The sequence below is a fragment of the Emydura macquarii genome, unplaced genomic scaffold (assembly GCF_026122565.2).
Source record: "Emydura macquarii macquarii isolate MOO-44397 ecotype Brisbane River unplaced genomic scaffold, CSIRO-AGI_Emac_v2 contig_2205, whole genome shotgun sequence".
NCBI lineage: Eukaryota > Metazoa > Chordata > Testudines > Chelidae > Emydura > Emydura macquarii.
In genome coordinates this window covers 11,064,275-11,080,444 of record NW_027132342.1, presented here as the reverse complement: position 1 = coordinate 11,080,444, position 16,170 = coordinate 11,064,275, and the positions used below count along the sequence as shown (strand labels likewise).

At 41.3% G+C, this 16,170-nt stretch overlaps 1 protein-coding gene across 5 annotated transcripts in view; it reads right to left on the bottom strand.

Annotated features, from left to right (window-relative positions):
• The window catches only part of ARHGAP8 (Rho GTPase activating protein 8), a 126,320-nt gene that overhangs the window by 51,554 nt on the left and 58,596 nt on the right, over window positions 1-16,170 (bottom strand). For 3 of the 5 annotated variants that reach the window (XM_067559344.1, XM_067559347.1, XM_067559343.1), the window contains exons 4-6: window positions 9,543-9,630; window positions 6,773-6,904; window positions 3,677-3,763 (exon numbers count right to left, since the gene is read on the bottom strand). In XM_067559344.1, coding sequence (XP_067415445.1) covers window positions 3,677-3,763; window positions 6,773-6,904; window positions 9,543-9,630 — 307 coding nt within the window. The remainder of the gene's footprint in view (window positions 1-3,676; window positions 3,764-6,772; window positions 6,905-9,542; window positions 9,631-16,170) is intronic. The other 2 variants (XM_067559346.1, XM_067559345.1) reach the window with 1 other exon arrangement.

Here is a 16,170-nt window from a genome sequence, read left to right as displayed (position 1 = left end):
ATGCTGAAAACTTGAACATAACACAGGCATAAGAAGCAACAATATTAAATAAACCACAATCAAAATTTTCTATCAGATAGGAATGCTTACGTGTAAAATATATTAATATTACATGTTTCAGTAGGCAGATGGATATAAAACCATTGATCCAAGAACAATATTAATCTTAATGTAGACATACTAACAAAATCAAAAGGGAATGAATACTTGGAATAAGTAACTGTAAACTACACCATCTAGGACTGGAAAAAAGTAATTATAGTGCCCATCTTCAAAAAAGGGAGGAAAGAGGATCCAGGGAACTACAGACCGGTCAGCCTCACTTCAATCCCTGGAAAAATCATGGAGCAGGTCCTTAAGGAATCCATTTTAAGGCACTTGGAAGAGAGGAAGGTGATCCGGAACAGTCAACACGGATTCACCAAAGGAAAGTCATGCCTGACCAACCTGATTGCTTTCTATCATGAGGTGACTGGCTCTGTGGATGTAGGGAAGGCAGTGGATGTGATATACCTTGACTTTAGCAAAGCTTTTGATACTGTCTCTCACAGTATTCTTATCAGCAAGTTAAAGTAGTATGGGTTGGATGAATGGACTATAAAATGGATAGAGAACTGGCTACAGCATAGGGCTCAACGAGTAGTGATCAATGTCTCCATGTCTAGCTGGCAACCAGTCACAAGTGGAGTGCCCCAGGGGTCGGTCCTGGGGCCGGTTTTGTTCAACATCTTAGTTAATGATTTGGAGGATGGGGTAGATTGCACCCTCAGCAAGTTTGCGGATGACATTATGCTGGGGGGAGTGGTAGATACCCTGCAAGGTAGGAATAGGATACAGAGTGACCTAAACAAACTGGAGGATTGGGCCAAAAGAAATCTAATGAGGTTCAACAAAGAAAAGTGCAGAGTCCTCCACTTAGGAAGGAAGAATCCCATGCACAGCTATAGACTGGAGACCGACGAGCTAGGCAGTAGTTCTGCAGAAAAGAACCTGGGGGTAACAGTGGATAAAAAGCTGGATATGAGAGTCAGCAGTGTGCTCTGGTTGTCAAGAAGGCTAATAGCATATTGGGCTGCATTAGGAGGGCATTGCCAGAAGGTCACAGGAAGTGATTATTCCCCTCTATTCGGCATTGGTAAGGCTGCATTTAGAGTATTGTGTCCAGTTTTGGGCCCCCCACTACAAAAAGGATGTAGACAAGTTGCAGAGAGTCCAGCGGAGGGCAACAAAAATGATTAGGGGGCTGGAGCACAGGACTTATGAGGAGAGGCTAAGGAAACTGGGCTTGTTTAGTCTGCAAAAGAGAAGAATGAGGGGGGATTTGATAGCAGCCTTTAACTACCTTAAAGGGGGTTCCAGGGAGGATGGGCTAGGCTGTTCTCGGTGGTGGCAGGTGACAGAACAAGGAGCAACGGTCTCAAGTTGCAGTTGGGGAGGTCTAGGTTGGACATTAGGAAAAAGTTTTTCACTAGGATGGTGGTGAAGCACTGGAATGGGTTACCTAGGGAGGTGGTGGAATCTCCATCTTTAGAGGTTTTTAAGCTGAGGCTTGACAAAGCCCTAGCTGGGATGATATAGCTGAGATTAGTCCTGCTTTGAGCAGGGAGTTGGACTAGATGACCTTCTGAGGTCCCTTCCAACTCTAATATTCTATGATTCTATGATTACCCTAAATGGGTACACACTGATGTTAACCCTCTGTGGCTCCATTAACCACCCCTCCAACCTCCATGCATTTGAAAGATTATTCCTGCTTCATGCAGGAATAATTTGCATAGGTTTGGAGGATCAGGGAAAGTTTTATATAAATAGATACGCAGTGCCAGATTTCCAGTTAGGCACAATTGGCACATGCCTACGGGTGCCTAAACAGATGTGGATTACTGCAGAGGCCAATGGGGGTCATGCCTGGGGCCCCGGCCAATTTGGGGACCCCCTACGATTCCTGGAACTCTGGCCCCACCCCCTGCTCCTCCCTCGTCTTCTCCAAGACCCCTCACGCTGGCCAGGCTGGAAGTGAGAGCCCAACTGTGAGCATATTTCCCCTGCCTGGAGCTCACTAAGCCAGCCCAGCCAGCCCCTCTCTCCCATGTCCCCCCGTACCTCCATCCTCACCCCACATGGAAAACATGAAGGTCAGCTGTAGGCGGAGGGGGGCGGGGGAAGAGCTCTGAAGAGGCTGTGCCTATGGGTGCGTAAAATGTAAATCCAGCACTGTAGACATGTGCAGTAAGCGCCAAATCCTGAACCCATCTTCTGGTCCCAGTAGTTGAGCCAGTCATTGTACAGATGCATGGAGGACTGGAGAGATGGAATCACAGAAACGTAGGGCTGGAAGGGATCTTGAGAAGTCATCAAGGCTAGCACCTGTGCTGAGGCAGGACCAAGTAAACCTAGACCACCCCCTGACAAGTGTTTGTCCAACCTCTTCTTAAAAACCACCAGTGATAGAAGCCTTTGGAAGCCTATTCCAGTACTTAACTATCTTTGTAGTTTGAAAGCTTTTTCTGATATCTAACTTAACTCTCCCTTGCTGCAGATTAAGCTCATTGCTTCTTGTCCTACCTTCAGTGGACATGAAAAACAATGGATCACTGTCCTCTTTGTGACAGACCTTCACATAAAGGTCAAGACTTATCAGGTCCCTTCTCGACCGTCTTTTCTCAAGACTAAACAGGCCCAGTTTTTTTTTCAACTTTTCTTCATACTTCAGGTTGTCTAAACATTTTATCATGTTTGTTCCTCTCCTCTGGACTCTCCAATTTAGCCAGATCTTTCCTTTAGTGTGGCACCCAAAATTGGACACACTACTCCAATTGAGGCCTCGCCAATGCTGAATAGAATGGGATAGTTACCTCCGGTGTCTTACATATGACTCTCCTGTTAATACATTCTAGAATGTTATACGTTTTTGCAACTACATCACATTATTGATCCCTATTCAATTTGTGATCCACTATAATCCCCAGATCCTTTTCAGCAGTACTGCCACCCGTTACTTTGTAGGTGTCCATAAAGTACTTAGCACTTGTCTTTATTGAATTTCATCTCGTTGATTTCAGACCAATTCTTCAATTTGTCAAGATCATTTTATCCTTCCAAAGTGCTTACTCCATGTGTCCTAAATTAATCAAAGCATTTAGGTATATGTTTAAGCACATGAGTAATCCAGTCTCCATTCATCAAAGCACTTGAGCACATACTTAAAGGTATAGGTGATTCATTAGTCATTATTTGTATTGTGGTATGGCCTGGGAGCCCCAGTGAGGGATCACAGAACTCCATTGTTCTAGGAAATTGTAGAAATAGACACAAAGACAGTAACTGCCCCAAAGAGCTTCCAATCTAACCATGTGCTTCAGTCATATTTACTCCAATGCACATTTAAGTGCTCTGATGAATAAGCATGGATGTAAGCATGTCCTTAAAGTGAAACACATGCTGAAGTGTTTTGCTGAATGAAGACCTCTGCATCTTCATGAAAAAGGAAAAATATCAAAAACAATTTTTCAAAACACTTTGATTCCCTCTTAAAATATTACATTAAGCCACATTTTAAATGTTATTAGTATTGTCTGGTATCTTACTTTAGCCGTGTATTTTTAAAAATACATATGAAAAGACAAACTGTCTCTTAAGCTATCTAAGAAACTCTCTTGAATTAAATCACCTATACCTTATTAGAGGTTTAAAAATTTTCCACAGAATTTTTATAAAGCTGGTTGGATGTACAACATAGAGCGCTTTAAGATTTTTCTTATACCTGTGAAAAGAAAATTAAATTGTTAGAAGACTTTTTAATATCATACACTGTAGTACAAAGAAGCTGCAATTGAATGAAAAGGTTTTATTACTGGAACATTAAATGTATTCCTTTCAAGTACGTTAAAAAAGGTCTAATTCAAAGGAAATTGAATGTAAAATGTAAAAGGAGCTGGGTCAGTCCTGATGGTACAAAAATAGGCCAAGATTACACTATTACATTGCTAACCAATGTCTAGGTTGTTTTGTGGATTTAATAATGGTGGTGGTGGGGAGTATCTCTGTAAATGATAAAAAGACCTTGAAAGTTCCAGTGAAAGAAATAATTATTTTACTTCATTTTCTATTATGAGTTTCATACTGGGGAAAATTTTTTATTCTTTCATAATTTAAACCTATATCCACTCATTTATTTGTCTTGCTATGTTTGCTAGTAATTACTGAAGATATTCAGGGCAGATCTGCAGGTAGTGTAATTTGATATAGCTTATCTGAAGCCAATGGCACTATGCTGATTTACACCAGCTGAGGTCCCGGCTCTGGTATCCTTAAAACAAAATGTCTCTCTCTCCCATAACCCTGATTAATCTTGTAGCGACATAGCTGATATCATAAATAAAGGATCACAGTAGGGTCAAGCAGGAATGGAAACTAGGCTACATAAAGGAATCTCATACCAAAGGAGATACAGAAAATGAGTGGCCTAGTACATTGGTTTGTATATAAATTACTGCTTCTTTTCTCTGCCAATTTCCCCCCCAACAAACGCTTATCAGTAACATACTGTATTCTAATAATCAAGAATTGCTAAAATACCTTTTCATAACAGCTTATATATTTGGGTGGGGAAAGGAGGACCAAACACTTAATGCAGTTCCTTCTTTTTTATTTTAATTGCACCTAGAGTGGTTCTGAATGAAAAAAAAAACTATTGTTTTTATAATGCCAGTATCAAACAAAGTGTGGAACTGTGCACCTGGGAACACGTCAAATAATAAAAAGAAGTTGTTTTATTGAGTAGAAGTTCATATTTTGAGTCTATTTTAAACCTGGAGGTAACAGGTGGACCCATTTCTTTTGTGCAAAGTAACGTATTTATATTTTTCTTCACCTATGTAGCACAATTACATCCCACAAAGACTTCTTTGAACTACTGATATGAGCAACTTATCTGAAATTTTTCCTTTGAAACCCATTTATGTTACACTTGCCAATTACTTGGGGGAGAGGGGAGACCAGTGGATAAAATTTAGTGCAAAAGGTATGCAGAGTATTTGTTTACTTTTTCCTTTGGCTAGCACAACTGAACATGAATATTGGGTTCTGAATATTGCTGTGAGCTTCCCAATGTCAATGTGCTAAGAATTCCAACTGTGACTCAAATAATGGGTGTAATGTTGCCTGCTTTTGTCCAAATACCCAGTCTCATCTGGTTCCCTTTCTTTCTCTAGGTTTCTGGTTGGGGAGGAGGATGGAGAGAATGGGTTGCAGAAATTAAGGTCACATTGTGCGAATAAGAAACTTCAGAAACTAATGAAAGAGAAGATACCATATAGGGGAGAAGCAATAGAGGGGGTGTGATTGTAAATCTGGCATGGCCTTGTGTCAGAAAAGAGTGTGACCGGACAAGCTTACCATTTCATATGGTCATTCATTTGCAGGGAGACACCCCAGCACAGCAAAGATCACTGTTATATACAGTGAACATAATGTAAGTTCCTCTCCAATCTCAAAACCAGTGACTATCTTGCACTCACCATTTTGAGAAGTCTACCAGCAAAGGCAAACTCCCTCAGTCTGCCACTGAACTGAGAGTGATGTATCATGACAGCAGTTGGACGTTTTAGATGATAACATCGCTCTCCATCTTGGATGACTGCTATGCAAAATTTTAATTTGTGTGTGGTGGGTATTTAATGTTTATGTTTTTAGTGTATGAAATTCAACCCAAAGGTTGGGTTGGATAAGCACCCAGAAGGTTGAATATGGATCTCAGACTCTTGAATTTGCAAAATTGGGCTGGAACTCTCATGAAAACAGGATCTGCCATGAGATATCTGCTAATTTCTTTCTCTGGTCTGGTTAGAAATACCACCAGAATAGTCTTTCTTGTAGTATTTTGGTAAATCTGTTTCTAATCCCTTCCAGAATCAGAAAGCTCAGAGGCATGTGAAAAATATAAAATAGCAGTGTTGCTTCTGGTAGTGGGAATAGGCAGAAAACGGCGGTGTTTGTGTGTTTTTGTTGTCTGTCATATTGCCCTCTAGTTGCTTGCCCAGAGCAGAGAGACTGTAAAAGATGAACTGCTGCCAGTTAGGGCACTTGTAGCTTCACCGCTAGAAGCCTGTGTTATTGAAACAGGGGTTCTATCTTGGCTGCCAGGTCTGTAATGCAATTTATGTAGCAATGGTGGACTAAACTGAGCCCTCCAATAGTAAAACATGAAGCAAAGGAACTATGGTCTGTGTTATGCTGGAGGTCAGAACAGATTATCATCATGTCCCTTCTGGCCTTAAAAACTATGTAGTGAAAAGCATTCTGGGCCAGAATTTCAGAAGCTGGCCTCTATTTTTCCACCCCCAGTTTAGTCCTGGAACCATTTAAGTTATGAGCTGCTAGACGCATAACTGTGAGATAATCACACACAACCAATGTTGAAGTGCTGCAAACATTTTTTTTAAATATGCCACAGAATAGCTGAGTCTTCTTAGTATGGGTCCACAGGACTTTTATACCCCTGGATAATATTTCCACAATACCTAAAATGTTCACTGATAAACACTGTTAATTATTTCAGCATGGCAATATTTCTAACCCAATCTACAGTAATGAAAATTAATTCTTTGATCCTCTCAATAGTGAAGAAATCTCAAAAGGTAGACCTCTAGCTTGTGGGGTCTTCATGAAGGTTATGCCTCCCTCTGGTAAGTTAAGCAGGATGCTATAGCTGAGATATTTCTGGACCCCTACCCAACAGAAAGGGCAGACGCAGAATATTTGGAGAACTTACTTCCTGTCAAATTCTTTGTAGGCACTTTGCAACCAGTTCAGAGAGGGTTTATTCCGACTGTTCAGGCCATAGTGAAAGTAGACAAGGGTGTAATCATTCTCCACATATTGGTCCAGTGTATACTTCAAGTACCTGAGAAGAGAGACAATACTTTACCATTAAAGTGATTTCTAATGTATTTTTATGGATTTAAACACTGAAAAGTGTTCAAAGAACCAAATTCACCATTTTTGCCCAGCATACTGATGCTTGTACATTCATGTTCATGATCAATTTTAATACGCACATTCATTATGCATCATGAAGCCAGTGATTCCATTTTCAGGGGAAAACTGCTCCACATTTAGACGACCACGTCTAGCTAAGAGTAACAAAAATTGCAGTGCTGACGGACAATCAAATGATGAAAAAACCTGAGCATACTTTCTGGAAATAATGAAGCCATACAGTAACTGAATGGGGCTCCCTGCTTTGTGTTCTGATCTTTCTGAATTCCTTTCTATTTTCTGAATAAATGTCATTAAAGCTTGTCCAAAAATGATGAAAAGTGAAGTTGTGAATTTTTTTGGTTAATTTCAAATTTTTTGAAAAATTTTAACCAGCTCTAATTACTGTGATTGGCATCAAATACTTCATTTGTCCTTAAATTAGTTCAGCTTTCTTTTGTATGGATTTCATGGTCAGATCACTATGTGTTAAGCTAATTTAAGGAAATGCACTACGTAATCCCATCTTGAAATAATAATGCATGTTTTTATAAACAGGTTTCTTTGTATTGATTCTTTTATGGTATAGTTTAAGGTACTTTTCTTTTTCCTCAGTTGTACAATTGAGAATAAGGGAAGGAGTTGCCCCCCCCCCCCCCCCAACTGAATTATTCAAATAAGGCAATGATGCCACTTGAATAGTACCATCTCGACTCACCTCTCTCTGAACCAGATTTTAATTTACCCGTGATATTACATTATCAATGCTTGCTTATTATTCTGTGGCGTAGTTTTAACAACTTTTCTTAATTGCATGTAGGCTCTTCTCATTTAATAAAACGTGTAGTTCCATGTGGATTTGGTAGGCTGGTGGCCATCTGCAAGTTCTGAGGTTACTGTGACTACTTATCTACGCAAATACACTTAATTTTACTGCTATCTTGTCCTCCCACCTTCTATTCCCTCGTATGTTGCTTATTCCCCATTGCTTATTGTAAAAGTCCCGTGAATTATCTGGGACAAAGGCTGTCTTTGTGTGACTTGTTTGTACATTGATTAATACAATAGGGTCTTGATCCCTGACTGGGGTTTTTAGGCATTACTTGAATGGAAATCATAATGATAACCATTCAGAAGGTGTTACAAAAAAAATGAAAGTCTGGAATTAAGGTACAATATCCCCAAGGCAATCTATTGAGCCTTCTTGTCTTATATAATTCCCTCGCATACTACAGCTAAAACACAGTATTTCTGAAAATAATGGAGCAGTGTTTCAGCTGGTGCAAATTACCATAGCCCACAGAGCTACGACAATTTGTGTCAGCTGAGCATCTGCCCCGTTTCTACACAGCCAACTGCCATTTCCAAGGCTGCAATAATATTGCTAGAAGCATTACTTACTGGGACAGTTTTTCTAAGAATGACAGTGAAAACACTGCCATACCAAATGCATTCCAACATGGTTTCATTTGCAAAATATCTACCAGGCTGGCCTGAGTCTGAACAGTTTCTCCTCAAACCTTAACTTGCTTGATCTGATCCTAGAAAGGAAAGATGGTCCATTGCTGGCTTAGGACTCAGAAGACCTGGGTTCAATGCCCTGCTCTACTACAAACTTTCTGTTTGACCTTGGGCAAATTACTTAGTTGCTCTTGTCAGCTTCCCATCTAGAACTCTGGGATAATAGCATTTCCTTATCTCACAGAGGTGCTAAGAGGAGCTTGACAATTGTGACATGCTTAGATACTATGGTAATGGGGGCACTATAAGCACCTTAGATAGAAAATTCTCAACACAGATGAGTAACTTTATTTACATTTGCAGGACCGGGAGAGAGAGATAGGTCCTATCCTAAACCCAAACTAGGTCATCCAGATAGCAGCATTTTATCTCTGTTACCATACTATAACAGATTTTTTAAAAGGATGTTGTAAATGATTATTGCTTTTCACAACATCTTTAACCAAGAAAAACCAACACCATTATAAGATGGGATAATGAAATACCAAGCTTAATGAAATACTTAGCTCATTAAATGTTAGTAATTAATGTGACTCATCCAAGGATCAAAAGCTAGAAGCACTGTAGTGTAAACAATAAAACAGCATTCTTACTAAATGTTTTTTGAGAAGAGAAAATAAAATAAAAACAAATTTTTCTGTTTCTGCAGCTGGTTAAATACCTTAAAAAGTATTTAGCAAATATAATATTCAATAAATATTGGTACAATTTATCAAATATGTTTGAAAAAAAATTAATTTTCTATTTGTTCATCCCTCAAAATAAGTTAAATTTTAAAAAATCCATTAAGAGTTGATTAATAACATAACTACAATACACAAAAAACTGCTGTTTCTAGTTAAGTTGCCGGGGCTTGGTTGCCAAGATAGTTTCACCCCTGATCCAGAGGCTTAGAAGTCAGGCTAGCATGTGCTAGATGCTCCTTTTCCACACTTGACCAAAAAAAGCCCATTCACCTACAGATGAACTCGTGAGAAATGGCATTTAAAATTTTAAGTAGGGTAAACTGGGAAGTGAGGGAAGGTGAAATGAGAAAAACTTACTCTAGTAGTCTGCTGTGATTGAGCTGATGGGAAGGGGGCATCAGACAGCAACTGAAAGTAATCACCTTTCTCCCAGAATTGTCATCCCCTGGTAAACAAAACAGTTAATAAAGACCTTTATATAGCTCATTTCATATACAGAAGGATCTTGAAACAAGATATGGATATGAAGCAAAACCCTGGATCTGAACACCTACAAACTCTGAAAAAGACCTGAACTTTGTAAATCCCATCTCTACTCCAGACATATTGTGAACTATGCCATCAATTTACAAATTATATACAGGAATTCCTTTACCCACCACTGGAGTGAATTAGAAGAGGCTGCTCAGCAGCGTATACTGGCCCCTGGGAACAGTAAGCGAAAAATGCCATATTCAAGTGAAGGCGAGAGCATTGAGCCCCTTTCAGGAGACACTCAACTCCCTGCGGAACTAAGCCCAGGAAGATTAAAGACCTACTTTTCAGACTGAAAGAGACGACATGTAACTGTTGATAGTGGGGGGCACAATTTAAAAGGTTGTGGTGGTATGCAGCAGGTTTTAGGGAAAGGTATATAAACCCTGGCAGAAATCTGGGAGGACACATGACCCCGTGTGCCCCCCATGTGTCGTCTCTGTAGACTGGTCTTAATTTGGCTTCCCTTTCCACATCCATATGGGGGCAAGAGTGTTTAAACATTTGATGCCTAGCTTTTGCCATTTATAATGGCTATAAATTATATGGGTACTAGTAAGGGAAAAGATAACTACTAGAGTCATTCAGTTGCTACCCAGGGACTTGGAAGCCCTTGGGTTCAATTCCCTGCTTTGCCACAGATTTCCTGTGTGACCTTGGGTAAGTCACTTAGCATATGTCCACACTGCATAGTAAACCTGAGTCTGTGGAACCCATGCTTGCAGACTTGGTATTTCCACGCCCACCCTTGAGTGTCCACATTGCATAGTGAATCCAGATCTCCCAACTGTGCTGATGTATACAAACTACCTTCTGCTTCTTGGGGTGTATCCTAGGGTTCCTTGACAGCTGTAGTTGCTCTAGGGCTTGGTTTGTAGTGGATTGTGGGAGAACTTGCCTGTTGATCCCACATAACTTGACCAGAAACAGTTTGACTGCAATACTGGTATAGAAGGGTACAGCTTGCTCAGGAAGGACAGGCAAGGAAAAAAGGGAGGAGGTGTTGCCTTATATATGAAAATATATATACACACTTGGACTTAGGTTGAGATGGCAATAGGAGATAGACTTATTAAAAGTCTCTGGGTAAGGACAAAAGAAGTAAAACACAAGGGTGATGTCCTGGTAGGGGTCTACTATAGACCATCTAACCAGGAAGAAGAGGTGGATGAGGCTTTTTTTAAACAAATAAAATCATCCAAAGCACAGGATTTTGTGGTGATGGAAGATTTCAATGACCCAGACATCTGTCGGGAAAATAACACGGCAGAGCACAGATTATCCAACAACTTCTTTGAATGTATTGAAGACAACTTTTTTATTTCAGAGAGCGAAGAAAGCTACTAGAGGCAAGGCTGTTCCAGATTTGATTTTGACAAATAGGGAGGAACTGCCTGAAAATTGAAAGTGGAAGGCAGCATGGGTGAAAGTGATCATGAAATGGCAGAGTTCATGATTCTAAGGAATGGTTGGAGGGAAAACACCACAATAAAGATAATGGATTTCAAAAAGGCAGACTTTAGCAAGCTCAGGGAGCTGGTAGATAATATCCCATGGGAAGCAAGTCTAAGGGGAAAAAAAGTTCAAGAGAGCTGGCAATTTTTCAGAGAAAGAGACATTATTAAGGGCACAAGAGCAAACTATCTCACTGTGTATGAAAGACAGGAAGTATGGCAAGAGACTGTCCTGGCTTAACCACAAGACCTTCAATGGTCTGAAATGCAAAAAAGAGTCCTACAAAAAGTGGAAACTAGGTCAAATTACAAAGAATGAATATAAACAAATAACACAAGTATGTAGGGACAAAATTAGAAAGGCCAAGGCACAAAATGAGATTAAACTAGCTAGAGACATAAAGAATAGCAAGAAAACATTCTACAAATGCATTAGATGCAAAAGGAAGACCAAGGACAGAGTAGACCTGTTACCCAATGAGGGGGGGGAGTCGATAGCAGAAAATGTGGAAATGGCAAAAGTGCTAAATGATTTTTTGTTTCAGTTTTCACCAAAAAGTTTAGCAGCAATTGGACGTGTAACTTAATGAATGCCAGTGAAAATGAGATAGGATCAGAGGCTAAAATAAGGAAGGACAAAGTTAAAAAGTACTTAAACAAATTAGAGGTCTTCAAGTCACCTGGGCCTGATGAAATACATGCTAGAATACTCAAGGAGCTGACTGAGAAGATATCTGAGCCATTAGCGATCATCTTCAAAAAGTCATGGAAGATGGGAGAGATTCCAGAGGACTGGAAAAGGGCAGATACAGTGCCAATCTATAAAATAGAGAATAAGGACAACCCGGGGAATTACAGACCAGTCAGCTTAACTTCAGTACCCAGAAAGATAACAGAGTAAATAATTAGGCCATCAATTTGCAAGCACCTAGAAGATAATAAGGTGATAAGTAACAGTCAGCATGGATTTGTCAAGAACAAATCATGTCAAACCAACCTAATAGCTTTTTTTGAGAGGGTAACAAGCCTTGTGGATAGGGTGGAAGCAGTAGATGTGGTATATCATGACTTTAGTAAGGCTTCTGATATGGTCTTGCATGATCTTCTCATAAACAAACTATGGAAATACAACCTAGATGGAGCTACTATAAAGTGAGTACATAACAGTTTGGAAAACCGTTCCTGGAGAGTAGCTATGAGTGGTTCTCAGTTAAGCTGGAAGGGCATATTGAGTGGGGTTCTGAGGGATCAGTCCTATGTCCAGTTCTGTTTAATATCTTCATCAATGATTTAGCTAATGGCATAGAGAGTACACTTACAAAGTTTGCGGGAGATACCTAGCTGGGAGGAGTTGCAAGTGCTTTGGAGGATAGGATTAAACTTTAAATGATGTGGACAAATTAGAGGAATGAAGTAAATAGGATGAAATTCAATATGAACAAATGCAAAGTACTTCACTTAGGGAGGAACAATCAGTTGAGCACATACAAAATGACTGCCTAGGAAAGTGTATTGCAGAAAGGGATCTGGGGGTCATAGTGGATCACAAGCTAAAGATGAGTCAATGGTGTAACACTGTTGCAAAAAAAGCAAACATCATTCTGGGATGTATTAGCTGGGATGTAAGCAAGACACGAGAAGTAATTCTTCCGCTCTACTCAGTGCTGATTAGGCCTGAACTGGAGGATTGTGTCCAGTTCTGGGTGCCACATTTCAGGAAAGATGTAGACAAACTGGAGAACGTCCAGAGAAGAGCAACAAAAATGATTAAAGATCTAGAAAACATAACCTATGAGGGAAGATTGAAAAAACGGGGTTTCTTTAGAATCATAGGACTGGAAGGGATCTAGAGAGGTCACCTAGTCCAGTGCCCTGCACTCAAGGCAGGACCAAGCATTATCTAGACCGTCCCTGACAGGTGTTTTGTCTAACCTGCTCTTTAAAATTTCCAGTGACAGAGATTCCACAACTCCCCAAGCTAATTTTTCTCCCGAGACAACTGAGGGGGGAACATGATAACAGTTTTCAAGTACATAAAAGGTTGTTACAAGGAGGAGGGAGAAAAATTGTTCTCTTTAACCTCTAAGGATAGGACAAGAAGCAATGGGCTTAAATTGAAGCAAGGACAGTTTAGATTGGACATTAGGAAAACCTTGTTAACTGTCAGGATAATTAAGCATTGAAATAAATTACCTTGGGAAGTTGTGGTATCTCCGTCACTGGAGATTTTAAAGAGCAGGTTAGACAAAACACCTGTCAAGGATGGTCTAGATAATACTTGGTCCTGCCTTGAGTGCAGGGCATTGGACTAGGTGACCTCTCCAGATCCCTTCCAGTCCTGCAATTCTATGAATATATCCAGCCAAGCCATTTTGTGTCCACACACACACAGCAGCTGGAGTCATCAACATGGATCCTGACCCAGTGGAGGAACTTCTCCAGGTCATGCAGGCAGTCCTATTTTGGGAATCAGGCAGAACATCTGTGAGATGCTGGTAGATGTTTTGTGGATTGTTGCTGATCTGCCAAAGGTACTTTTTGGAGGGGGATACGGACATGGCAGCCGTGACTCAGCTGATGCTGCTCAGACCTGTTGCCACAACTGTAGATTCTCCATACAGAGAACGGCGCTTCCGGAGCAGGGTCACAAGCACAGATGGCAGGATCACATCATCATGTGGACCTGGGACGAACAGCAGTGGCTCCAGAACTTTCACATTAAAAAAAAGCAGACATTCCTGGGTGGGGGAGAAGGGGGAAGGGTTCAGCATGTCCTGACCCTCTCCAGCACCACAACACACACCTAGGTGCACATGCTGGTCCAGAAGCGGGTTGCTGTAGCCACCTGGAAGCTGGCTACCCCAGACTGCTACAAGTCTGTTGCTAACCAGTTTAGAGTTGGCAAGTCTCCTGTGGGGGTGGAGGTTTGTGAGGTGAACAGGACTGTGATGTACTCAAAGGCGGTGGGCATTAAAACTGTGCTTGAAATACTTGTTGACTTTGAGAGAATGTGCTTTCCAAGCTGCACTGGGGACACGTGCCTGTAGTTCACCTTGCGTAAGGAACACGTGAATATATAAACTGCAGAAGACAGTACTCCATCATTATGCAGGCTCTGGGCGACCACAGAGGCAGATCACCATTCACAGTGGATGAAAAATTGTGGTAAAAATTAGCAAGATGTTGATTTAGCATGGAGATGCAGTACAGCCTCTTTTCAAGCACCCTGCACCCATGCACAGACGCGACAGACTGCCAGCCATTAGCACCCCTAACACCGACAGGCAGCCTCCTTCCGCTGTAATTTCAACTCGGATTTCAGCCACCTGTGGACCTATACACACCCTGACGTCTTTTGGACTCATCACAGACAGCTCGTTTTTGGATGTAGCATACAGGCAGTTTGGGAGAGCTCAGGGGTGGCCAATTTATAAGATGCACTGTATTACCAGAGAGGGGTATGTAAGGCTCATAATTGTAGTGCCCCAACCCATTTTTCTAAATCAGCGAGTAACTAGTAAAAATTTCATAACTTTTCCCCCCCTTAGTTCCCACTGTCCATTTTGAATCCCACATGGTAATGGGGGGGGAAATGCACCAGGGAAATGGTGTGGGTTCCTGAACGGAACTACACTACAACCCTCACTTGTATTTGCAATTTAATAGGGACATAAGCTGGAAATCCCTCCTATCCATACATTGACAACCACTATGGTGACAGAAACTTACCAGGCTCCAGCTCAGGCACTTCCTTTGCTACTGGTTCTGCTGTGGGCTGCTCCAGAGAGCCATCCTCAAACAGTTCCTGAGTATGGACCTAGAATGCACTGTAGTTGTCCCAGTGTCATAGCCTCCCTCATCAGCTCCAGAGTCACTTCTTGCCTTTGTCTGGCAGCAGCCTCTCCTCCAGTGGTGGCTGTGATAGGTGATTATAAGGGCATAATGCCTGCTCAGAAGATTGACATGCACCACTGTAGGCTCAGTGCTTGCTGACGTTCCCAGCACCTGGGTGAATTCTTTGTAAAGAGGCAGAAGACAAGGAGTTCCCAGAGGTGTCATTAGCATCCTTGACTTTACGGTTGTCGGTCTTCAGCTGCTTGATTCATTCTGCACTGATCGCCAGTCCAATGGATCCCCAGTGCCACCAGCCACTCAGATATAGCTTTGTACACGACCATTTCTTGTGTTCTTGCTGAAGTCAAAAGTCTTGCTCACCTCACACAAGAAGTTGACCAGAATCCAGCTGTGTTCCTCTGACCAGCTAGCAGTATGCTTGATGCAAAAGTGGCCATAGCTAACACATGATGGTTAGCTGTGATTCCAGTTGAGCGGTCCATATGGAAATGAAGGGTTAAACACTGAACAGTATTTGAACCAGGCAGTTGCTTCAGGAGCCTGGGAGCTCAGTGTGATTTTTTGGGATGGAAGGACTGAGAAACAGGCCTGGAGTCTGTGGGATAATGGTGGCAGACTCTCCAGACCCAAGTCTGGTGACCTAGGACTTGTGCCACATCTACACTGCAAAATCCTTGGACTTGGACCTGCATCACAGTGGGGCAAGAGCTTGGATCCATACTTCTGGCTGGGTCTGCAGGCCCAAATCCTGAGGGCTTTCAGACCTGACTGGGGTGTGGGTGGATGGTAGGCGTCAGACCTGAGTCAGAGTCCAGATTTACTATGCAGTGTAGACATACCATTAGGGTCAGATTCTTAACATGCAGATAGGCACCTAGTGGGACTTTCAAAAGGAAGTTAAGTGCCTAAGTGCTATCTGCATCTTTAGGTACCTAAATATTTAAAAAATCTGGCCCTCAGTCTCCCATGATTCCCCATCTTAAAATGGGGATAATAGCATTGCTGTACCTCACAAGGGAGTTGGGAGGATAAATATATTAAAGACTGTGAGGTGCTCAGATACTATGGTAATATGGGGCTATATAACTACAATGGGAAGACATTTCTGTTAAATTGACTGCAATGTTCTTCATTATTTTAAT